A 27,787-nucleotide genomic window follows, 5' to 3' on the forward strand; every position below is an offset into this window, starting at 1 on the left:
TGAGTGCTGATAATATATATATATATATATATATATATATATATATATATATATATGTGTGTGTATATATATATATATATATATATATATATATATATATATATATATATTCATGCATAATCTTGGTTAGGGTCATATTTGTGTCTAATCCCTGTGTGTCAGTGAGTATATATGTGAGTGAATCCAGTCCATGCCACCATGTTAGCTACAGTGCTGCAATGTGATGTATTGTAATCGCCTCTGTCAGTCCGCATTTGGGGGTCAAAGTTCTGTGTGTGGGGGCTCTTAAGTTCTACTAGTGTCCCTGACATTTCTCTAGCATCCCCAAGACAAATGATGTGGATCAGTGCAATACAATGCGAATAATTCGCATCAATTCCATACAACAGATTAATATGATTTCCTTTGGCCCAAAGATCCATAGTAACCTGTGTCTTCTTCATCCCTTGTAATTAACCATTTCCATAGTCACAGGAAAAAAAATAAAGTACTCTTTTTTTTAAGAGATTAGTTATAATTTATACACCGACCTCCATGGGTTTTCACTAAAGGTCTGGACATTGTTATACACTAAAGCACAACAGTTTCGTCCGATCATAAGGATCATAAATATAATATGAAGAAGACGAAGAATTACCACAGAGCAATTTGTTAATGAGTAACATAATTGATAATGTTTCATGCATGTATCATTCTGTGTAAAATAAAGAAATTACACCTCTTTGTACATAGTGTCACCAGAACAGCCTTTTTCCAGCTCACATGTGGTCAGCAGCATAGTGGCCTCAGGATGCTTTAGGCAGCAGACCTTAGCAACACCAATCATGTCATTCTTTATTTTATATGGGTGCAGGAGGGATGATCTCAGGGCTACACTGTAGGCCAAAATACATACACAAATGCAAGGCAGAAAATCTCATGACAAATGCATACAGTGAGGCATGTGCAAGGGAGATGACTGGCTCATTGTGGAAACCTGAAGAATGATAGAAGGCCATGTTTCTCATAAAGAAAACAAGCAGGGATTAAACAGCTGTCCCCAATGCTTTATTTGTTTGCAGCATGGATTAGTCTAAATCGTTGTGCCCTGAATATAAAATAATAGAGGTTGAATTCAGTACATGCAGACTGCTGAAAAAGAAACAGGTCACATTGCTGAATACTTTATCTGTCTGTCTGTGAACGTATATCTTTAAATTTGAATGTACTATCTCCCTATCTATCCAACCAACATTATCTAGCCTCTCTCTCTCTCTCTCTCTCTCTCTCTCTCTCTCTCTCTCTCTCTGTATGTATATATATATATATATATATATATATATATATATATATATATATTATACTCACATATGCACAAATGACTATAGATGGATAGATAGATGATAAGTAGATAGTTTTACAATTGTTCCCAGATTTACTCTTCACCCTTATTTTCTCTACCTTCAATTTCTTTAATGACATGTTTGAATGTTTTCTTTCTTATCTATGACGCCCTGGCATCCTCCATCAAAACATAATATATTATAATTAAATAGCATCTATATAACTCAAAGCATCCTCTATCTAATGATAATGTATTATAATGAAATATCATCTATATAGCGCAAAGCATCACCCATCTAATCATAATATATTATAATTAAATATCATCTATATAGCTCAAAGCATCGTCTATCTAATCATAATTTAGTGCATATTATCTAAATATCTCTATGCATCATCTATGTCATTATAACTATTATCTTTCTTTCTATTTTATTTCTCTTTTTAGTTAATTATTTTTTCCCCCTCTTTTTTATCTATCCTTCCAAAGTTAACTAAAACAAACCTATTTTTATTTTCCTCAGATTGAGGCTGAAAAATAATAAATGTCACTAAAACCTCCAAATGTAGATCAGCTAATTCCCGTAGCAGCTGAGGATGCAGTGACAAAAGAGAACAGTCTAGACAATGTCATAAAAACTGGAGCACTAAACTGCTTATTTTTTCTTAATTACTCTGTAGGGCCATAGGCAGAGACTTCCGCTGTACACAGTAAATAAATAGGAAAGTGACTGTAGATGGTAGTGGTGGTAGTGGTGGCACTTATAGTATTGGGGGGGGGGCAGATGCAGTGATATAGATGACTATATATATATATATATATATATATATATATATATATATATATATGCATAGTTTTTCAGGACTTCACCCCAAATCACTGACAAAGAATCTGGAGGGCTAGTTCAAAGTTTCTCTGAGCTGAAATGGAATGTTAGCTGTAAAACCCAAGTTTATAGACCATGTGGGAGTTTACAGCATAGTGAGCTGCATTGCCAAGAAAGTGCATTTAACTCCTAGAATGCCGCAAAGAATCCATGTGGGACTTCTTTTTATTTTTTATTTTTATTTTTTGCTTTAATATTTTAATTTGGGATTGGTAGAAAAAAAACCATAAATAAATAAATAAATAAATAAATAGATAGATAGATAGATAGACGACCATTCTAGAGAAAGCCCAGCATCATATTTAACAGAAAAAGAAAAAAAAGAAAACTGTTGGATTTTCATGTAAATGTAATTTCCAGTGTCCTAGAATAAGTGCATATTAGATGTCTTTGAACTTCAGTCAAGTCCATTACCCTTTTGTAGGAACCAGAGATTAAAATACATACATAAATACATAAATAAATAATCACCTCCTATTATGTAAGGGGAGGGGGGGTCGTGTTAGCTTTAAATCTGCATGTTAAACCAAAGGTGGTGTTTATAGAACATAATATTAAGCTCTGGAGTCAGGGCTCATGAATGACGTGAGATTAAGCCTTGCTCATTTTTATTATTGTTATTAACCGTTTGATATGTTAAGAGGAGAAAGTTATTAGAACTTTGTTTAGTATAAAACTTTTACTAGATTTTTTTTCCTCTTTAATTCTAACAACTCGCACACTGAATGTCCCAGAGAACAAAAAATATCAGTTCTGACCACAAGTCCATCCGAGAAGATGAGAAGAACTAAGCTCCCTGTTGCATTTATTGTACGACTGGGAGGGGGGTAGAATTAGTAAAGCCAGAATCTAATTGCATGGGACTTCCTATGTGACGTACAAAACAGCAAACACATCATGAAAACCAGTTTTACATTCCTGTGTGGGATCCTCTAGTACATCCCCAAAAGTGACTGAAGCAGATTATCCAGTTGTGAGAGGTAGCAAATACTTGTGGAAAGCTAGTGACAGACACAGCACACGTAGTGCCACACCTCACCCACTGCCTGGGTATGTGACATTAAATATCATCCTGATGATGGCTGTGCTGATGGACAGTGACTGGGCCCTGCAAAAAGCAGTCACATGGAACATGTGTTATATTACAGGGGGCTGCTGCTACACACACAGGACGCACACACAAGACACACACACACACACAAGATTCTCACATTTATAGGCGCGCACACACACAATGACACACACACGGGCTTTATTCATCGCACATACACACACACTCACAAGATTCTCACATTTTTAGGCTCACACACTATCACATGCATAAAAACACACACACACACACACACACACACATGCTTTATTGATCACATGTATAAACACGCACAGACACACACACACACACACTTAAATTATCACACTTATAGACGCTCACACATCATCACATGCATATACACACACACAATCACACATTCACAGGATTCTCACTTTTATAGGCGCTCACACGCATGTACATACACACACACACACGATTCTCACATTTATAGGCACACACACATACACACACACACACATTTTATTTATCACATGCATAAACACACACTACACTACACTCACACACACACAAACACAAACACACACACACAAGATTCTTACATTTATAGGCACACACACACATTTTATTTATCACATGCATAAACACACACTACACTCACACACACACAAACACACACAAGATTCTTACATTCTTACATTTATAGGCACACACACACATTTTATTTATCACATGCATAAACACACACTACACTCACACACACACACACACACACACTCACTCACAAGATTCTTACATTTATAGGCGCACACACACCATCACATGTATAAACACACACTTTTTTTTTCTTTTTTTTTTGGATACACACACAGGCATTAATAAATAGGCGCACACAATCAGATCAATACTTTCTCAGCCTCACATTGGTGTGTGCGCGCACACACACACACACACACACACACACACACACAGGCGCCTCAGACCAGTAATCATCATTCATTCCCAAGTGCTCAGGAGTTGGGAGAGGTAAACTTGACTGCACAGGTTTTAAAGCTATTACACAGGGGGCTGTTGGTGCAGTGTGGACTGTCCAGACGTGGAGGGACAACCAGTGGGGGATGAGTGTCTGATGCCCCCTCACAAGATGCTCCAATTCCTTTGTTTTGAGACCAGGAGTGCAGACTGGAATGTGAGATATCGCCGGAGGAAGGCAGTGGCTTTGGCAAATGGACTTGAGGAGAGCAGCCATCATCTTGAAGTAATTTTCCGTCTGTGGACTGGACAAGGGACCCGGGCGCCATATAAGCTGCCATATAGGAAAGTACCTATAGGGGATGTGGCTCCAGTATGGGGTGCAAGGCCAGACCCCCACAGCAATATACCAGCGGCTATAGGATTCGTTCAAGCAGGCTGCCTGATCTTTTTCTTTATTCATCTATTTAATCATTTGTTTGTTTGTTTAGTTCTATTTTTTTCTATTATAACTCATTTCAATAATGTATACATTTCTTTATGTACCTGAGGTTTTCTGCTTTATTACCTTTTTTCCCCACAATTTGAAATTGTACAAAACCGCTAGTTTCACGGCAATTTTCAGTACCCGGTATGGTATTACAACTTGAACTTCTACAAGGCTTTGGCCTTCCAGATTGCATGTATACAATGGCTTATATAAGCGACTCTATCTATCTATTTATCTATCTATCTACCTATCTCCTATCTATCTATCTACCTACCTATCTCCTATCTATCTATCTATCTACCGATCTATCTACCTACCTACCTACCTATCTCCTATCTATCTATCTATCTATCTACCTACCTATCTTCTATCTATCTATCTATCTACCTACCTACCTATCTTCTATCTATCTATCTACCTACCTATCTCCTATCTATCTATATATTCTTTACATGGTTGTTTATAGATTTAAAACATAGGAGCGTAAAACATGTCTCAAATCTTTATAGATCTTGTAGTCTAGTGTTTGTGTAGTATATGCCTATGAAGTAGCTATAGGGGCTGCAAGTATTAACCATTTCTTTTGCTTTAACACTAGAAATATTGGAAATTGAACTGTGTATGAGGCAGCGTCACTGTTCAGCTGCAGCAATAAAGGGAAACGTAAAATATATATATATATATATATATATATATATATATATATATATATATATATAGTTTAGGGCATTACATTAGTATTTTGTACAATACCCAAGATCGGGGGGAAGGGGAAAAAAAGAGAACACTGCATGCAACTTTATTATTATTTTTATTCATTTATTATTTTTTTGTGTAATCATACTGGAGGACAACTGTGCTGGATCCACAGACAAATGGGAGCCACAGCTAGGAGACTGGATGCATTTTGGGGCTGTAAAAACCTTCGGTGGTGCATTTATAGTATGTAATATCTGACCACTACAGTCCACTGTGATCGGCGCTATGTACTTTAATAAAAGCGTCTACACACCAACCACATCTTCTCCTATGCTTTTTTTTATTTTCTATTTTTTTTTCCTTATGGTGCATCAATAATGGTGCAGCAATTTAAAACAGAAATGCTGCTGCTGCTATTACTATTATCATCATTATTATATATTATTCTTTATATATATATATATATATATATATATATATATATATATATATATATATATATAAAGTCAAATCGGTCAATATGCAAGATACTTCCAGCAAATGTGATTTCTTTATGTGTATTTTTTTTGCATATTAAATATGCATATATAGTGCACAAACTAAAAAAAAAAAAAAAAAAGAAAGTCGAAAATGTATTTAAATAAAGTAATAAAGAATGAAACAGCAGGAAATGTGTATGTGGTTCTTTGTCTTCACGCATGCAACACCCGGAGCTGTACTGTCCTGTACTACAATCTTTACTTCTTTTTTTTAAACCTTTGACTATAAAAGAAGGAAAAAAAAAAGAAAAAAAAAAAAGAAAAAAGCTGCATTATACTGTGTCCATTACCACACCTGCACCGCATTTATCCTTAAATACGCGCATATATATACACACACACACTATATATATATATATATTTATATATATATATATATATATATATATATATATATTGATAGTGCTGAAGAAGTGCAACTGTATTCAGAGCCTTGCTTCAGATTACTCCTACATTGTACAAATTGTGACCTCGCAGTGTGAAAAAAAGGAAAATTTCATAGACTTTTTCGCCAGATCAAGTGCAATATAATCTGGTGCAATAATTTCTAGACTTATGTTACAAGAAAAGAATAAAACAGGATACAGAGATGTAGAGAGTCTTTAATGTTTGATGGAAGGGGGTAGGCGGGTAGTGGGGTTAAGGGGGTGGGGTACCATCAGTATACACTTCTAAGGTTGGTATGGGTTAAAAACAATTTCACTGTTTAATCTGATCAAGTAATAGTCACTGGCAGTTTGCATCCATCCTCAGAAGAGAAGTGGGCTCCAGGATCTCCTCCCAGCAATACTCTGTATACATTTACAACACAGGGCTCAACTGGACACTGGGGATGCTTTACACTAAATGGTTCTACTACTGGTATCAGGGGTATCTCATCCACGTTTTACTTGGCATGCATAATAAACATGATTCACTGAAGTAGATGAAATAAACTGAAATCAGGATGTCATCTCACACTCATCTACACAGTGGGACAATGAGCTCACGTGTATATATTGCTGAACATAGAAGCAGCAGTATACAACTGTATTGATCATGGTGGGTGGAGATTGTACCAGAGCACCTTATGGTGTCAAATTTCCCAATCTGCATCTGTTCCAATGGTCTGATCTATATTGAAGCTATTAATATTTTATTATTATTACCCCCACCCCCAGCCCTTTCCTGTTGGCCCTTTGTCTGCTACATAGGTCCAATCTACCAGCCAACACGTGAATCCTCTTTATAACAACGTGTAAAGAGCCACCATACATTGTAAAGCCTCCAGGTTTAATGTATGATGTTGGGTATTTATATTGTGCAATTAGACGAAAGCAGTTATCCCAACGGGGGCTCTATTTAGGTTGATGAATTTTCTATCTTTCTACTTTAATGATCCATGTTTATCATAATAGTAATTATTTTTAACTTTAAACAATATCCGGTCTCCTGGAGACACTGCTTGTGGGTTTAATGGCTTTTTCCATAAAGAAAATAATGAACTGGATGATTTGATAGGATGTAGTGTAATCCTGTATATTTTCTGGTTAACTTGAAAATTAATATTGCTTCCACTTATTTCTGGTCTATTCCTCTGTCAATATCTATCTATCTATCTATCTATCTCTCTATCTATCTATCATATATCTCATATCTCTCTCTATCTATCTATCTATCTATCTATCTATCTATCTATCTATCATCTATCTCCTGTCTATCTATTTGATATCTATCTGTCATCTATCTCCTGTACATCTATCTATCTATCTATCCATCTATCTATCTATCTATCTATCTATCTATCTATCTATCCCCTATCTATCTATTTCCTATCTATCTATCTATCTATCTATCTATCTATCTATCTATCTATCTCCTATCTATCTATCTATCTATCTATCTATCTATCGATTTATTATCTATCTATCTATCTATCTATCTATCTATCTATCCATTCATCTATCCATCTATCTATCTATCTCCATCCCATACTCACCTTATGCACATCTCCCTTCTCACCTATCTACATTCATGATTTGAAATACGAACTGATGATATCCAGATTTGATTGGACCAATCCATAAGTTTACATAAACCATGATCAGAGTTCTACGTCATTCAATTTGGCTCCAAAATCTGCAGGAAAAAAAAAACCAAACAAACAACTACACACACACGTAATTTTTTTTAGAATGTAAAGGATTTGTGAAATGATTGCAGAAAAAAAAGAGCCTGAGAGATAAATTATCCTCCAGTACTAGTAAAAAAAAAGAAGTGGAAATAAAGACAGAAAGATACCATCACTAGAAAGCATCCAGATCTCTGAGTTCTATAAATTAAAAAAAAATAATAATGGTGTCCATACTAAATTTTTATCCTGGGCTTATAAATATGATGTGAATTTTCTTTGCTTACCATAAAACCAAACGATTTCTTCCAGACAGTTTTAAAGTCAAAGCAACTAACACAAATAGAGGCCATAAAGTCTCAAATAGCTTAAGGAAGCCAAATGGCGTCTGGAGTGAGGCTTTTACTGTTTTCTATAGGTGAAGCCATATATAGTTTTAGGGTTTAGGCCAGCGGAAACTTGTCTGTGTTTTCACAAAAGAGGATCGTGAACTCCCAGCGAATCTCCAAGGTAAAAGCCTCCAACCTTTCTTCTCACTAATAGTATATAGATACAAACGCCATCTCCCTAAGATTTCTCTCTCTATATATATATATAAATATATTAGGTTATAACATATTTGGAAACCTTGTGGCCAGGAGTCTTTACAGAAAACGCATGGTCAGAAATCTGGATTGCTCAACTTGGCGTTGATTGAGTTGTCCTTGAGACAGGAAAGTATTCCGCCTTCTTCTTAATTGTTTTCTTATTTTCTTTCTTTCCAACTTAACTCAAAGCAGGACAGGGGAGGCAAAGCAAGCAGCTAACCTGCATGGGAATACAGTCGTTGGATGAATAATCATTTCTCATTATACTTTATTCCCCCATTTGTGGGAAATGTGGATTTATAGGGGAGGGGGGCTAGGGGTAAAATAATACAGTGATGGAGTCATATTTACACTGGATAGGTACAATGACTTCTGTAATGTATAGGGCGCCATAAGTAAATGATAGTATAGTACAGTAGAACACAATGCAATACAGTATTAATATATAAAAAATACACTACAAATAATTCCTGTTTATTTCTTTATTTTGTAATATTATTAATCTAATTGGTCTTTGTGTTAATGGCAGACAGCCGAGTCTCCAGGCAGATATATATGTATATATACATATATATATATATATATATATATATATATATATATACACACACACAGAAAGTATACATGATATTAATATAACGAGATTTATCTGGACTGAAATTCCTTACTATAGCTTGTTGCTATGGCTATATTTCTATGCCTGATTCTAAAATACTTTAACAATAGGCACGGCCATAGCATTATATGCAGATTAGCAAGAGGCAGCAGCAATGTTGTCCTTGCAAAACAAATTCTTTCTAGCCTTGGAGAAGGTTGCATAGATGTAGCTAACAAGTATAAAGAACATTTAGCTAAGGTTACTCCTCTATACTCTGCAATTGAATCAAATTGGATGGATATAGGAGAGGTTCTGTAGTACCTGTATTTGCATCCTACGAGTAATTTGGAATAATAAGGAGATAGAAGGGGTATTTAAGGATTCATTTTGGTCTTTTAGCTGTATGGGTGGTTTAGAAAGGTAGAGACTGAGGAAAGAAGTGTAGTGTAGGTATAGTTAAGGATATTTTAAGATAAGATGTTGCTTCGGCCACGAGTGCAGTGATATATGGGGGTTATTTGGAGTTCCCCGGTTTATTGGGGGGAAAATAACATAGTAAAAGCGGCTTAAATATCCAAAAAAGAAGGTTTGGGGTATTGAGTGCTCCCTAGGCAGACAGAACTTGTGTGAATTTGGGCTTTACCTCTGGATGTGTCCTCTTCTCCCTGGGCTTGCGATTGTTCATTGGTAAACAAAACTGCAGCGTTCGCTCCTTTGTTCAACTTGAAGGTGCCCGGTGCTATACCCGACAAAATCGGATAGATGGCGCTCTTGCTCCACGCTCGTTTTGCAATTCCCCGACAACTTGACCCTTGTGACGTCACCCGCGTCTGAATCACCAAGGCCATTTTCAATCCTCATTGGCCTGGCAGTCACGTGGTGGGGCCAATGCCTGGATAATTATGGTGCTGATATTTTTCCCTAAAAAAAAAGATGTCAGCCTCTGGCTGTAGTATTCCTCTTTAAAAAGCCTCTCTGAAAATGTCATGTCCCAGCAATGTGACTCCTAACTCGTTTTTGATGGACTCTAGCTGCAGAGGAGACAATTATTCCTCCAACCAAGGGATGTATATGCAGTCTGGGAGCGATTTCAGCTGTGGGATGATGAGAAACTGTGGGATTGTCCCGTCTCTTTCCAAAAGAGATGAGGTGAATAACCCCAGCTTGTCTCTCAACTCTTACCCATCTTACCTATCTCAACTGGACAATTGGTGTGACCCCAAAAATACTTATAGGATTGAGCAACCTGTTGCAAGACAGCTCTCCTCCTGCTCCTTCCCAACCAATGTCAAGGAGGAGAATGTGTGCTGCATGTACAGCGCCGACAAAAGGGCAAAAAATGCCACAGAGGCTGCCCTCTACCCTAACCAGATGCCCGACTCCCGAGCTGCTGACCATGAGGTTCCTGTGCCCAGCTACTACCGTGCCAGCCAAGGTTACACCATGGAGAAGAACCACAATTCCAACGAGTTTGAGGCAAGTTTTGACAACAGGACGAGCCTGAATCCTAGAAGTGAAATCCTGGAGCAGCAGCAACAGCAGCAACATACGGGGGGCAAGGTGGGCTTCCCCGAAAACACCAAGACGGATAACCAGACCTTGGCCACCAACTTGAGCACCAACCCCAGCAATGCTGCTGCTAATGAGATCAAAACAGAGAGGAGCCTCCCAGCTGCCAAACTAGCAGCACCAGAGGCAGACAAGGAGATAGGCAAGAACACTGACACCAGCACTGACAACTCTGACAACGAAGCTAAAGGTAAGTGACCTGCACGGAGGGCGCCAAACTCTCTGCAGACACCCCGAGGGTGGGCTGCCCGAAATGGGCACAAAGTTAGATAATAATCAGACTATGCGTTTCCTATATAGAGCTTTTTAGTCAGAGGTGGAGGTTATTTGCTGGTGGTTGTGGTGGCTGCGATTCGGTATTTTGCTACATTTGCTGTGGACTTTTCAGCTCCTCATTTGCGGTCTATGAGTGGTTTTCTGTATAATGTTTGGAGGCAGCAAAGTGTGTATGCCCGAGATAGAGAAACAGATGGATGGATGGATGGATAGATAGATAGATAGATAGATAGATAGATAGATAGATAGATAGGAGATAGATAGATAGATAGATAGATAGATAGATAGATAGATAGGAGATAGATAGATAGATAGATAGATAGATAGATAGATAGATAGGAGATAGATAGATAGATGCATATATGTTTTAGCATATACAGCTAAATTATCTGTTTATCCATATATCCAAGTATTTTTTGCGTGTATGAATTCAAATTATTATCCAGGGCACCATGTGTATATATAGCACTACTTTTATTCAAATGAGCAATTGTATATATTGTACTAAAATCTATCTATCTATCTATCTATCTATCTATCTATCTATGTTCTATCTATCTATCTATCTATCTATCTATCTATCTTTCTATCTATCTATCTATCTATCTATCCATCTATCTATCTATCTATCTATCTTCTATCTATCTATCTATCTATCTATCTATCTATGTTCTATCTATCTATCTATCTATCTATCTATCTATCTATCTATCTATCTATCTATCTATCTATCTATCATCTCCATAAAAAGACTGAGATATAGAGAAATGGGGAATATTTTGTCTACAATTTGTGTGCTTATATGTGCTTATATCCATCTCTTTATTTGTTTTGCTTCCTTTAGATTCAAGTCCCATATATATATATATATATATATATATATATATATATATATATATATATATATATGTACATATTTTTGTAGAAATATACATCACGACAATGTGTTGGTCTTAATGGATTCATGTCTTGTCTGTTGTGCTTTATTTATTTCAAGAACATTCAGTGACTATGGGGAAAATAAAATAACTTTGCAGACTAAATGCTTTGAGGCTACACTAGAGTAAAAAGGGAATGGAAAGCAGCCATTCCTCTAGTAAACACAGTAGTAATAATAGTAGTAGAGCCCATCGTATGTTTATGTCTGCTGGAGATCTGAAAGCTTTGGGACTTGTTTAGATTAAGGTGCAGTTTACTTGACTTGTGCACTGAGATTGTGAATTTAAGTGGTAAAAAAAATGTTCCTTTCTTTGTATTTCTCGTTTGTAAATGTATTTGTCAAAGAAAAGTTTAATTATTAAACCAAGCAAAGTCAAGTTTAGGAAAACAGATTAATCAAAATCAAACCAGGTTCCATTCATGATCTGTTCCAGATGTTCTATTAATTTGCAGGAAATTAGCATAAGCACAATAGAAAATAGCGCATTTCAGGGCTTGTGCAGCCATGATGACTGCTCCTATTATTTCCGGTGTAGTTTTGGGCTAGTTTAGGGGACTTTTGTGAGTCTTCCTTGATTGTTGGTCATTTATTTGTTGTCTGTGTGCAGTCATTGCCTGCTGTGTAATGGTTTCCTCTGCTTTTATTTGTTGTTGTCCTAAAGTTGCTGTAAATGTTTGTGTCCTGGTGTAAAATGGCTTATTTCCTGCTCTGGTGTCATTGCTGCATGCACACAACTGCATTTATTCTTCATACATTCTGCTTTTTTCTTTTATAACGTCAGTATTGTTGCAACAGGGGTTGAAAAGACAGAGAGAATACAGCAGCTCTTGTTACTTGCTGGTAAATACCTGACTCACATGGCGATGAAGGGCTTAGGCTTCCTCAAATGCAGCAAAATAATGCAAGGGTCCAGCCATACAGAAGTGTGTACATATGTGACCTGGCAATGCACGGATTTACACTTGGATGTCATGAGCACACTCCTATAGACAGGCACACATACAAAAATATGTCCAGTTGGTCATTATACATAAGTATAGGCATATAGATATGTACACGTGTAGCCTTTGCTTGCCTTTACTTTCCCAAATTTCCAGGGCTCTGTACACGTACACAAAGAAATATGCGGCACAGAAGCGATACCATACAGTCATCTGTACATGTACAGTCATCTATAGATATACAATTATCTGTACATGTACATTCATCTGTAGATATACAATTATCTGTACATGTACATTCATCTGTAGATATACATTCATCTGTAGATATACAATTATCTGTACATCCACATTCATCTGTAGATATACAATTATCTGTACATTCATCTGTAGACATACAATTATCTGTATATCCACATTCATCTGTACATCTACATTCATATGTAGATATACATTCATCTGTACATTGACATTCATCAGCAGACATACATTCATCTGTAGATATACATTTATCTGTACATGTACATTCATCTGTAGACATCCATCCATCTGTAGATACACATCTGCACACATGTGCCCTATAGGTGTTTGTTAATGCCTTATAGTAACCATTCCCTTAAATACATCTACCCATACCCAAACATTGTATATACATATACATGCAACAGGAGTTGTACATACTTGTATATACACACATGTTCCCATATATACCATGGGGAGATATCAAAGAAATAATATTTTAACAATCATAATATTTTAAACCTTTGATATAAGTACACCTCTACATACAGTCACATACACTCGAATAATACAAAACACGTCCATGTATGTATTTATGTATGTTGTATGTTCCTGTGAAGTGTACAGAATATTGCATGGAACATATGTGCTCTCATAAATTATATATATATATATATATATATATATATATATATATATATATTTATATTATAGGCTAGATATACCAGAACTACGCAATTTACATGTAGGCACTTAAAGAAAAAGACAAAACAACACACAACGTGTATAGCTACTTTGAACCCAGCTATACGTGCATATACATGTCTAGCAAGGATGGAGAAAAAAAGATAGATAGATAGACAGACAGACAGACAGATAGGAGATAGATAGATAAATAGATAGATCTAACGAGAATGTATATATATATATATATATATATATATATATATATATATATATATATATATATATAGTCAAAACGTGATATTAACAACAATATAAAGATTAATTATTTTAGGTTGTTGTTTGCAGTTTAGTATACACATACACAGCTACATGACGAATAGATAGATAGATAGATAGATAGATAGATAGAAAAAAATGGATTTATTGGACTAGATAGATAGATAGATAGATAGATAGATAGATAGGAGATAGATAGATAGATAGATAGATAGATAGATAGATAGATAGATAGATAGATAGATAGATAGGTAGGAGATAGATAGATAGATAGATAGATAGATAGGTAGGAGATAGATAGATAGATAGGAGATAGATAGATAGATAGGAGATAGATAGATAGATAGATAGATAGATAGATAGATAGATAGATAGTATAAATGGGCATAACAGTAAACAACACACACACACACATGCAAAACGAGCAAAGTACATTTTTTTTAAAAAAAGAAAGAAAAAAAAAATCCGAAAACTTTTTGAATAGCTGTTTTATTTCAGGGTACAGATAATCGCCAAATACAAATTGTTGAATTTCCATTGATCTTCTGATACCATGCTGTATTCCCTTGCTCGAGACTATTGAAAATTTGCATAAAATTCTGTGTACCATGTGGTCAATGCATTGCAGAGTAGTCATTATACAGAAGTACTATGATAAATCAGTGGTCTGAATGCAGTGTGCTGCCTGGTTATGTGGTGGTGTGTGTACATGTGTGTGCACTGCTGCTGTGTGTGCACTGCTGCTGTGTGCACATGTGTGTGCACTGCTGGTGTGTGTACACGTGTGTGCACTGCTGGTGTGTGTACATGTGTGTGCACTGCTGGTGTGTGTACACGTGTGTGCACTGCTGGTGTGTGTACATGTGTGTGCACATGTGTGTGCACTGCTGGTGTGTGTACACGTGTGTGCACTGCTGGTGTGTACATGTGTGTGCACTGCTGGTGTGTGTACACGTGTGTGCACTGCTGGTGTGTGTACACGTGTGTGCACATGTGTGTGCACTGCTGGTGTGTGTACACATGTGTGCACTGCTGGTGTGTGTGCTCGCTTGTGTGCAGGCGGTAGAGTCCATAGAATGCCATCTTATGCCCCCATTTTACCACATAGGAAATGATCTTCATATGAGTTCTTTCCTGGTATACTTATATTTAAATATTATCTTTAACAGAGGATATAAAGGCAGAAAACGCTACAGGAAATTGGCTGACAGCTAAGAGCGGAAGAAAGAAAAGGTGTCCTTACACTAAGCATCAGACCCTGGAACTGGAGAAGGAATTCTTATTTAATATGTACTTGACCCGTGAGCGCCGCCTAGAGATTAGTAAGAGTATCAACTTAACAGACAGACAAGTGAAAATTTGGTTTCAAAACCGCAGAATGAAACTGAAGAAAATGAACAGAGAAAACCGGATTCGAGAACTGACATCAAATTTTAATTTCACTTAAGAATAAAGGAAGAAAAAAAATCCGCTTAAGGAGTCCTGAACCATCCCATAGGCCCCTCTATTCCACCAATATGACGACCCAAGCATAAATAGAAAAAAAAATAAAAAATCTAATCCACTCTTGTACATTTTCTAGGTCATTAATGCAACGCTATGAGATAAAGCAGGTAGTCAGTATTTCAGACTAGGTGGCCCCTTCTATCCCTGCCCACAGTTTGTACATAAAGACAGGCGCTTCGATATAATGCATGATCCTATTATATATTGCATCCTTGTTTCTATGTAAAGATGGTCAGTGAGCCAGCTACTGAAATTGTATTTTAAGTTATTTACTTCCAGCACAAAAAAAACTACAGAGACCTTTTTTTAAAAAAAAAAAAAAAAAATCCCATTATCCTGCTAAACAATGCTTTAAGTACACATACAAAAATATAAAAAAAATTATATATATATATATATATATATATATATATATATATATATATATATATATATATATAATATTGGGAAAAGGGGGGGGGGGAAACAACACCTTTGCTTTCTTACATCAGTGTAACCTGTATATTGTATCTGGAAATCGAATGATAAATCGAATTTTAAATGTTTGTAAATGAGAATTTGCAGTGAAGTTATGAACTTTCTCTCTATCTAAGAAAATATATATAGAAATCTATATCTTATGCAGTTTCTTTATCTGGTCCACTGCATATTTAAGTAAGAAAAGATAAAGACAGTATTGATAATCCTTAAATAATACATTTCTCGTGTCTGTTATTTAAATACACTATGTATGTGTCATTTTTGCATGTATTTTCCTTTGTGGACATAAAAAAAAATAATAATAATAAATTTCCTAGAACTGAGATTACTTGACTTGTTCTTGCTATGCATTTCAATAGCAGCCTGGTCTCAGACAGCCATCCTTCACTGTTTTGCTCTTTATATATCTATATTACTATTCTTATTGGGGGTCTTTTTATACTTGGAAGGCTTTTAGGAGACCATCTTAGCGGGGAGAACATAAGTGAGAGAGCAGAACGTTGATTTAAATATTATCCAGGTGACCACAATAAGTCAAGGTCATAAAACAGTAATGTCAGGACAGTCTTGCTAAAGCGGTGGAGGTGGATTTTATGATCTGCAAATATAATGTGCCGCGGCAGTAAAAGATGCATTTAAAGGTGACTCCAGAAGAGGGAAGGGACTCATAGTCTGTGCTGCAATCTTTGGATACACACTACTTATGGCTTTGGGTGCTCTTTTTTAAGAAAGAATCAGCCACTCTACATGGCAAGGAATAGCCAAGCACTATCTCAAGCAGGAGAAAGGGATAACAGCTCAATACCATGGCCGATGGGGCATGTCCAGCACACAGAAAGGTAAGACTGCATGAGATTTTATGCATTATCTTCTGTTATACTGTTGTGGATTGGCAACTGCATTGAACATGTAGTCATTAGATTGTGCATGGCTCTATACACTGCATTATGTGGCTTTGCAGAGTTTGCTATGAGATGTTTTGATTTCTTTCTTACTGTGAAGTTGTATAGAAAGAAAATAGCAATGTGGATTATGGACTCTCCTGTAAGTTTTTGCAGGATGAGAATAATAGATAAAGCATTGATGGCTTTGGACAATGATAAGCATTGGTTTTCTGGCATTCTCCTTGTGTTGGTCTAGTCCTCTCTGCAGCCAGTGCTATGTGATTGCTCTACCTACAGTCTACCAAGCTTGGATTGGATGCATCCGAGCAATTACAGGTTAAATGCATGGATCTTGACATTGTGGTAAATGCTGAGCTATGCCTGCTCCTATCATTTCAGGATGGGATTGAGATACCTTGTTAAATGAGTGTGATATCTGAGCAATGGGGAGGGATAAGAGGGGTGGGGGGTTGTGAATGAGCACATCCCTTTTCCTTATTAAGGGTTTGTAAATGAAAGAGATGAAAATCTGGAAATGGCTGTGAGGCTGTGTTATCCTGAGGCTGCCCTGAGCACTGGAGCTGACAGCATCTGCTAGAGGACTGGGCAGGCTTGGATAGCCTCTTCTAGGAGGGATAGTCAAGCATTTACACCCATTTCTTTCTCTTTTATTTATGCTTTGTTCCCTCCTCTTCTTTATCTGACAAGAGATTGTGGATGTTGCATCTTGTCACCCAGCTGATCCGTGGTTTAGGTAGTTTCATGTTGTTGGGATTGACTGTTTTAACGCGGCAACAAGAAACTGCCTTAATTACGTCAGTTCGTCTTCATCAAGAACAACGATTTCCTTTAATGCTCTGCAAGTGGCTTCCTAAGAGGGTGAGGGGATAGATCCTCTAAGGATGCCAATGGCCGAGAAGTAATGGTGGGGAGCCCCTATGGATGCTAGTGCCCTGGAAGGAAGAGGAGGGAGCCCCTCTAAGGATGCCAGTGCCGGGGAAGGAGGGGGGTAGAGCCCCTCTAAGGATGCCAGTGCCGGGGAAGGAGGGGGGTAGAGCCCCTCTAAGGATACCAGTGCCGGGGAAGGAGGGGGGTAGAGCCCCTCTAAGGATACCAGTGCCGGGGAAGGAGGGGGATAGAGCCCCTCTAAGGATGCCAGTACTGGGGAAGGAGGGGGATAGAGCCCCCTTGGATGCCAGTACCGAGGAAGGAGGGTAATAGAGCCCCTCTAAGGATGCCAGTGCCGGGGAAGGAGGGGGATAGAGCCCCCTTGGATGCCAGTACCGAGGAAAGAGGGGGATAGAGCCCCTCTAAGGATGCCAGTGCCGGGGAAGGAGGGGGATAGAGCCCCCTTGGATGCCAGTACCGAGGAAAGAGGGGGATAGAGCCCCTCTAAGGATGCCAGTACCGAGGAAGGAAGGGGAGGGAGCCCATCTAAGGATGCCAGTGCTGGGGAAGGAAGGGGAGGGAGCCCATCTAAGGATGCCAGTGCTGGGGAAGGAAGGGGAGGAAGCCCCCTTGGATGCCAGTGCTGGGGAAGGAAGGGGAGGGAGCCCTCTAAAGATGCCAGTACCGGGGAAGGAATAGGGGGGAAGCCCCCTTGGATGCCAGTGCCGGGGAAGGAAGGGGAGGGAGCCCCTCTATGGACGCCACAGACGGGGAAGGAATAGGGGGGGAGCCCTCCTGGATGCCAGAACCGGGGAAAAATGGGGGGGGGGACCCCCTTAGATACCAGTGCCGGGGAAGGAAGGGGAGGGAGCCCCTCTAATGCCAATACCCGGGAAGTATAGAGAGGAAGCTGGGAATGTAGAATCTCAGCCCAAGCTACTAGCTGTATCTAATTTGTCCTCCTTGTCTTTGTGTCTTGCCAGAATGAGACTCCTCAGATTATTGTGGCCAGACTATAGGACTCTTGCTACAGAAATCCTATTAAATTATTTAGCTGTATATGCTGTACAGCAGAATACACTGACAGAGTGGTGTTCCTGAGAGTGGAGGTTACAGGGAGCTGTTAAATGCTTCATTTCGTGACTCCTGGAAGAAATGGGGGGTTTAGGTAGAAATATTATATTTCTACAGACGGGGCATCTAGAGAACTGTGGAATCGGATCCCCAGTCCACCTCAGCTTTAGGAAGGTGACCACTTCTCCTGTTACCGTCATACAAACCCTCAGTATTACCAGACTGTGGAAATTGCAGACAGAAAACATGTCTGAGAACAATGCTATGTACATCATTACAATATTACTTCTCTCATCTGCTCATTTTTGACTTTTACAGTTTCAATAATTACAATTTCCACAAATTTAAAAAAAAAAAAAAAAAATTCCTTTCACAACTGGATATCCACATATTTTCCAACCTTTAAAGTACTATGTTCATTTTATGTAGAACATTTGGATAAAAATTACGATGAAGTGATATTTTCCATTTCCCTCACTACGGACAATCACATATCAATCACTAAATTCTTAATTGCATGAATGAATGAATTAATGTATATATGTATATATACATTATACAGAGCATATAGCGTCCATAATGAATCTATGAATCTATGAATAGTGCTACTGTAAAAAATCACATACACACACACTTTTTACTTGTCTGTCTATCTATCTATCTATCTATCTATCTATCTATCTATCTATCTATCACCAATTTATATCTTTCCATCATCTATCTATTGAGGTTATTAAACTAAAAATAAGAATCTGTATTTATATTATACGATCAAGAATATCTATCACACTATCACATTATCTCATTATCTATCTATACACACAGTGTCTATCACACAAACACACACACACACACACACACCATTCTATGTATCTATCTATCTATCTATCTATCTATCTATCTATCTATCTACCTATCTATCTATCTATCTATCTATCTATCTATCTATCTATCTATCCATCCATCCATCCATCCATCCATCCATCCATCCATCCATCCATCCATCCATCCATCCATCTGTCTGTTATCTATTTCTGTCTGTTATATACATTACTATGTAGGAAAAATCTATATACATCAGACAAAAACCGCATCCATATTTGCATTCATACATAGATAGCGTTCAGACGTGCATTATATAAGGGACTTGCAGAATTGTTCATTTGTCCTTTAGTTTATTTTGTTAGATTCTAAATAATTTGATAGCATACTACTTTACATGAACAAATACCAAACAGCCAAGAGTCCCTTTGCATGTGGCAGTGCTGATGATACCGGACACTGGTGCTCTGTCGGTCCCATCCTTGCAGCATATAACCTGCCTTCAGGTATTATGTTGAGAATATAATGAAATGGACAAATAAAGGAAGGAACGGCCTTCTTGCCAGTATAGGGTGTTCATTTCTGAAAGTTGGTGTAAATAAAATTGTAAAATCCATTTCTTAGAACGATTTTCGAAGTCTGTCAATTTCTTGTATAGAATTTTGGTATCCACTAAGCATGGGGTTGGTTTCCAGGATATAGGGTTGGGATCCAGTATAAAGTGTTTATTTCCAGTACATAGGATTGGGTCCCTTTGTGTTTGATGTGTGCATTGTGATGTCTTTATTCTTTAGGTTTCTTTTTTTTTTTTACACAACATAATTCTGATACTCTCCATTGGCTACAATGTACAGCTTGTGTCCATATTTATCTCGGGCTGATGGGTAAATTAATATTTATGTACAGCCATGGAAGTTGAATATTTTACATTGCACTGATATTTCTCCTCACCATGGTCTATTCTTCATTTTACAGCCACTCTGGAACGTGTGAAAGGTCTCAGGGCCTGTAGCCTACAAGTAGACGTTTAGCATTCCTTACAGTCTGTAGAGTACCTCCTTAGGCATATTGCATGGGGCTTTGTTTGACGTGGGAAATCATCGCATTCATATCTGTTCATACAATAGATACGTGATACAAGTCTATCCAGTATGAATATTGTGTCATTTCTCAGACAGTGGGACTTCCAAGAATGTTATATTTTACAATTTAATTTAACCTGAAAGTCGAAAACAAGTGTTAGTATTGACATCAAGACACATATGCTATATATATATATATATATATATATATATATATATATATATATATATATATATATACATACACAATAAGCTTATGTATAGCTAGCAAAGACAAAAAGATAGGGTACATAACACAAACACGTATATCCAACCATCCATCTAAAAGCATAAAAATACATTTTATATATTGCTAATGTAAATCCAAGTTAAAAAAAAAAAAATGTTACACCAACAGAATACAAAGACACCTCAAATACATCATGCGTTCACTGTTTGGACAAAGACAGACATTAGAACAAAGCACTACAGTGTAATGTACCATATGCAACAATTACCAATAGAATTGTGACAATGCAACATACACAAATAAAATTAAAAGGAAAGAATAAAAGGGAAGAAAAATCCACTATCACTGATAAACATAGTCTACTTTGGACACAAAACATAAATGTATATAGGTGAAATAATATAAAACTGGTTAAAACAACATCAAAATATGTATTTAGAACAGGACACAATAAACATACACATATTATCATGTATGTATCATATATGTTTCTCTGTATTCATGTACGTATACCTAACGTGTGTGTGTGTGTGTGTGTGTGTGTGTGTGTGTTTATAAATGTGTCTATCCATTAATATCATATGATTATTAAAACAACTACCAACAAACGAATATGTAGGTTGAATATTCGAAACGGTTATTTAGTGTGTGTGTGTGTCTGTGTGTGTGTGTCTGTGTGTGTGTGTGTGTGTGTGTGTGTGTGTGTGTGTGTGTGTGTGTGTGCGTGTGTGTGCGTGTGTGTCCCCAATGGTGTGTGTATGTGTGGGTCAGACACATTTCTCCATTCATATAGTTGTCAAATGAGTACATTTTGGAATGTCTCAGTGTGGGGGACAAACAAGAAAGATATTTCAAGTGCAGGGATCCCACTGAGACTTGTGATAGTGTATAGAAAACAAATTGTCATGTTCACCCTTAAGACCTGAGCTGAGGGAAGTCTACAATTCCAGTCTAAGTTTCCAGAAAAGAGTTTTCAAGTAAATTTGAAAGGAAACTTGTGGCTGTTGTGTAAATTGGTGCTATGGTGTAATTGCACTAAGGAATTTTTAGTACACTGAGCTCAACACCACTGAAATTAGTCTGGAATCCAAAGTCATTTCACATGAAAATTCCCTCCAGGGGACTTATGGCCATTGCAGGAGCAGGTAAAGGCACTTTATGGCTGCAGTATTATCTCTCTCTCAGTCTTCTGAGGTCTTTCCCTTTGATAGTTGATGTCTTGTGTACTTCCTAACCCCCCACAAACAGGGCATTCTCTGTCTGCTGGAAGGCTAGCAATCATTGCATTGTACTCATCTGCCAATGTACTTTCTCACATGGACGTGCCATTCACTTCACACACCGAGCATCAGGCCGCTTCCTTCCTGGCTCTATACTAGCAAACATCAACTGGGTGTTATACTTTACAGTTATAGATAATCATACTAATATGTGTCCCCTATGTTTGCCAGGTTTTTAGTAGACTATGTGGTTCAGATGGGACTGCCAAGGACTTGAACCTAACAACTAATAAACAAAACAAAACTTTATTAATTATATTTACTTAACATTATGGGACATAGGTTAAAAGTAGACTTGTGGCTTTAGCCAGAAAATATCCTTATGTAATTGTGTGTGTGTGTGTGTGTGTGTGTGTGTGTGTGCGCGCCTGTGTGTGTGTCTGTCTGTCCATTTGTCAAGGCTATTTGTCTTTCTGTCCATCGATTTGTCTGTATTCATGTCAGTTTGTCTGTTAAGCTATATACGTTACTTGAGCAACTAAACAGTTACCATTAAATAATTGCTCATACCTGGCTACTGCATATGTAGAACATGTAGGTGTTAGCGTGTGTGTGTGTGTGTGTGTGTGTGTGTGTGTGTGTGTTTGTACTGGAAGTATCTATCTATCAATCTATCTATCTATCTATCTATCTATCTATCAATCTATCTATCTATCTATCTATCTATCTATCTATCTATCTGTATCTACATATTTTCCCACAGACCCCAATTATAAACTTTCTATACTCGTGCACACATGTATGTATGTATGTATGTATCTATCTATCTATAAACCTAGGTACCATATGCTGTAAAATATGTAATAAATGGTTGTAGGTACGTACATATGCACGAATATATGTATGTGCATATGTATGAGCCTGTGTTTAGTCTGTCTGTGTATGTATGTATGTATGTATCTATCTATCTATTTATCTATCTATCTATTTATCTCTCTATCAAATGCCTAGATATATCATTGGTAATTACTGAGCAAAAGTACATATATATATATATATATATATATATATATATATATATATATATATATATAGTATATATATATATAGAGAGAGAGAGAGAGAGAGAGACAGACAGACACATACGTGTGTGTGTGTGTGTGTGTGTGTGTGTGTGTGTGTGTATGTGTGTATCCATCTATCTATATTTCTATATATCCCTAAACAGATGCCTAAATAAATAGTTTGTAATTACTGGTTGTAGGTTTTATTTACATAGATATATACATGTATGTATGTATGTATGTATGTATGTAATTGTTTGTGTTTGGTCTCATTATCTGTCTCTCTGTATGTCTATCTGTCTGTCTGTCTGCCCATGCATCCATCCATCTGTCCATCCCTAGATAGATTCCTAGATAGATAGTTTGTTATTACTGGTTGTAGGTTTTATCTACACAGATATGTATACCCCTATGTATGTATGTATGTATGTATGTATTTATGTATGTATGTATGTATAGATGTATGTATAGATGAAATAGTTTGTGTTTGGTTTGATTATCTATCTATCTATCTATCTATCTATCTATCTATCTATCTATCTATCTATCTATCTATCTGTCTATCTATATATCTATCTATCCATCCATCCATCCATCCATCTACACATACATCCATCTATTTCCCTACATAAGTCCTATGAAGAGCAATCTGGAATCTCACTATAGACTATTAAGGCGAAGTAAACAAGAATAAAAAAAAATGGCCTCCTAATAAACACAATGTAAACAGTGATATTGTAGACACATTGCACATTGACGAGGACAGGGTAACAAGGAACACAAGACTATCTAGGCAAGAAATCAGGATTTTGTACGAAATACTAAGACCCAGACGACACAAGGACAGGACATTGCGACAACTGCCATTACCTTGATAGTGCTGCGTCCGCTCTGCGTTAATTGTGCTGCTCATCTACATATTTGTATCACATATTGCACTAAATCTCCCATTATATCCAAAAAGTACAGAAAAAATGTTTATGTATTAAACCGAACTTGACGGTGTTTATTGAACCATACCATGGAGACAGCCAAGCCACAAAATGGATGCTTGGAGAGAGCATTTGTCTGTCTGTCAAGTATGGCGTGAATGTGTCTGCTGCCTGCAGTCCAAAGACCATGATGGATAAACCAGATCACTGACAAGTCCTTTGGAAATCTCTGGGACAAAGGGTGCTATGGCTCCCATTAACAGGATATTATATTGAGGTGATTCTTTTCTCTCCCCTCCCCATCTGCAATTTTCAGAGCTTCCCCGTGTAAACTCATAAAACCTGCAACTGGGAGGGAAGGAAAAGGGGGCCTTCACTTCAATGAGTTTGCTTTTTATTCCACCAGGCCTGTGTCTTCAAGACATCTTGGCTATTTTTTTTTACTCTCCAAGATGCTTGTGCTTCCATCCCTCAATTCCCTGTGCGTTTCTTTTTTAAACTAGCAGACTCCCCAGAATGAGTGAAAATATTCATACTGTATACATCATAGATTTTCTTAAGGAAACAGATATATAAAACCTTCTTCTTCCCTGGATGTTATTTATAGAGGAAAGACACAGAGCAATGAGTAAGCCTCATTTTCAGCATGACAGTAGCATTCACCATGAATAAACCAAGGGAGAAAGTTGCAATAAAAATTCAGGGGATCCCACATGGTAACGTGAGAGTGTTCATATTTCCAGTGCACTTGTGCTTTTTTTTTCTTCTTCTTCCTCTTCCTCTTCTTCTTCTGTGCTGTGCTGGAGATCTCTATTTGGAAAAAAATGAAATCAGTAGCCAAGCTCAGAGCCAAGAGAAGGCAAATGGACGGGATCATTAGAGGCCTGTAAAACAAGAACAACAACACATGGGATCTGCATATATGCAAAACACTGGGACATAAACACATTATGGATATGGAGTCTTAAGGCGATATCCTCCACAGCGGATCCTCTTCTCAAAGGCTTGAAGATTCGACATATAAGGTACTGTGATCACGTTTCTATTTTATTTCTGGGATGCAGATATCAAATGGTTAATATGTTAATTTATTGATGTGTCTGGGGCATTGGGTAGTCTGTGATCTTCATTGTTCTTATACTCTTAGGAGAGATAATATTGAGAACATTGTATGATATTATGTGTATTGTGCCAAGTAGCTGAGCTGAAGAGATATGGTTTCTTGTGGGTTTTCGCAGATCTATCTGAAATTGTTGATAATAGAGAAATACATCATAATGGAGGTCTCTGTCTATCTTTCAATCTATCTATCTATCTATCTATCTATCTATCTATCTATCTATCTATCTGTCTGTCTGTCTATCAATTATCTATCTATCTATCATCTATCTATCTATCTCCTATCTATCTATCTATCTATCTATCTATCATCTATCTATCTATCTATCTATCTATCTATCTATCTCCTATCTATCTATCTATCTATCTATCTCCTATCTATCTTTCTATCTATCTATCTATCTATATTTCTTCTATCTATCTATCTATCTATCTATCTATCAATGCTTTTGTTTACTGGATACATAGGTAGTCAGCCAGCCAGCCAGCATGCTATGTGATCATCTTGTTTCTGGATTGCACACCATTTTGCCAGTGTCACATACATATGGGAATCGCTTGTGTTAAATATTATTGTGCCAGGTTTGATGCCCTGTGTGCTATGACGAACTGTGTGTCTATGTGAATGAGCACAGATAGGCTTCACGTCTATGCTGGTTACATTGAGACCATGTATTGTGTGTATACTACTGGGAGATGATATTATTCCTGGTGTAAGTACAAGCAGACATTGCTGCACAGTTACGAGGCTGAGTAATGTCTGATCATCTATTCTTCATCCCATCATGTGCAACTTAACGAACCTCAGAGAATCCTTGTAGTGACAGAGATGCTGCTTATTGGGGTCTCACACAGTGGGGAAGAGATGAATTAATAAAATCACTGGCTCAGCGAATCAGCTCTGAATATTCGCTTTCTCTATGCATTGTGTAGACATTAAATATACATTTCATTATGCCTGTACAATTGTTTTATCTGCTGCTTGAGCCTTATAGATGTCAGGCGTTAGGGGTTTCCTCTGTGGAAGTGTAAATCTTGCAGAATTCAATGTATTTGCTGTTATAATCTACGTTGCTTGCTCTGAGGATGGAGTCCTAATGCTTTGTATGAATTGTATAGACGATATACACCATATACTATACAAGACCAACATTACGGAAATCTATTAAAGTGGATTCTAGAATCGCCCATTATTTACTGCAGCTCTGGCTTTCCAGTGCAACAGTAAAAATGAGATTTATCAGCAATAAATGGACTCTTTATGCCCATCATTTGGGGCAGAATAAAAGCAATATATTTCTAATATCACAATGCACGGTGTCTCCACACTTGTGTGTTCAATTGTAGCCGAGCCCCCTGTGTTAAATGTGAAGGAATTCTATTTCAGACTAAGGGGGGTTATTTAGAGCCAGCACCCACTGCAAGCACAACGGTGCCACTACTGAAACTTGTCCCAGGGCATCATCATTCTTATGGGACTCTGCTTTCCCCCCCACAAAATCCAGGAGGAACTTTGCTATAACTTTTGCTTTTTTTTTTTTTTTTTTACAGTTGAAATCCAAACCTTACAGTTTTGTTTAATGAACGACACGTTTATGAACAATCCAATGAGCCTCGTAAATTTTTTATTGAAGGACATAAAAACATCCAAGCCTGAGCAGACGAATACAGACATCCATTGAAAGATGGGAGTAGCTTAGCACTTTTATTCTGTGCAAATGTCTCTACTATGAGATCTTTTCTCCCTTACTCCCATGGCTTCCAGTTGCCTGGATTTCAATGCCCTGCTGATTTGTAAAGAAATATACCAACTGGTAGATGTATAATGCACACCAGCCAGTGAGACACTGCAAACAGTGAAATACAGCTTTTATTTCCTAGCAGCAGAAGTAGCAGAAAGCTGATTCTAGCTAAACGAAATGCAGAAATCATAATGTATATGTAATGAAAAGCTATGCCCTGGACTGTCCTATATATTCATTCTAGTATGCTGGCAGCATTACAGAGAGGAGACAGAGATGAATTGCGTCAAGAAATAGTCCCCTTGCTTGCTTCCCAGGCTCCCAGCAGCCCATGTTTCCTTCCCAATGCCCATAAAAGTGCACAAGGGCAGCAGATCTTCTTAAAGTCCATCAGATCCAGGTATTTGATCCTCTCCTTATTTCTTCAATTTCATGAGAACCAGGCTGTTCAGCTTCCCATACAGGCATACAGGCAATGGGACCTGCGCATTGATCTACACTGTATTTTTTTTTTTTTTTTTTGGTAAATACAATCACGTGGGAGGCAATAGCCAATGACA

At 37.4% G+C, this 27,787-nt stretch overlaps 1 protein-coding gene across 1 annotated transcript; it reads left to right on the forward strand.

Moving 5' to 3' along the window:
- Window positions 1-10,237: 10,237 nt before the first annotated feature.
- HOXC10 (homeobox C10) lies at window positions 10,238-15,983 on the forward strand. The gene is made up of 2 exons (XM_069972199.1): window positions 10,238-11,015; window positions 15,355-15,983. Exons 1-2 carry the CDS (start codon window positions 10,238-10,240, stop codon window positions 15,630-15,632), a joined length of 1,056 nt encoding a protein of 351 aa, XP_069828300.1. The 3' UTR covers window positions 15,633-15,983.
- The last annotated feature ends 11,804 nt before the right edge of the window (window positions 15,984-27,787 follow it).

Source organism: Dendropsophus ebraccatus, chromosome 5, assembly GCF_027789765.1.
Source record: "Dendropsophus ebraccatus isolate aDenEbr1 chromosome 5, aDenEbr1.pat, whole genome shotgun sequence".
NCBI classification, from domain to species: domain Eukaryota; kingdom Metazoa; phylum Chordata; class Amphibia; order Anura; family Hylidae; genus Dendropsophus; species Dendropsophus ebraccatus.

Coding starts and splice junctions, on each gene's coding strand:
- HOXC10 (XM_069972199.1), top strand. CDS start 10,238: ATGTCATGTCCCAGCAATGTGACTCCTAACTCGTTTTTGATGGACTCT. Junction 11,016..15,354: donor CTCTGACAACGAAGCTAAAG/GTAAGTGACCTG, acceptor TATCTTTAACAG/AGGATATAAAGGCAGAAAAC.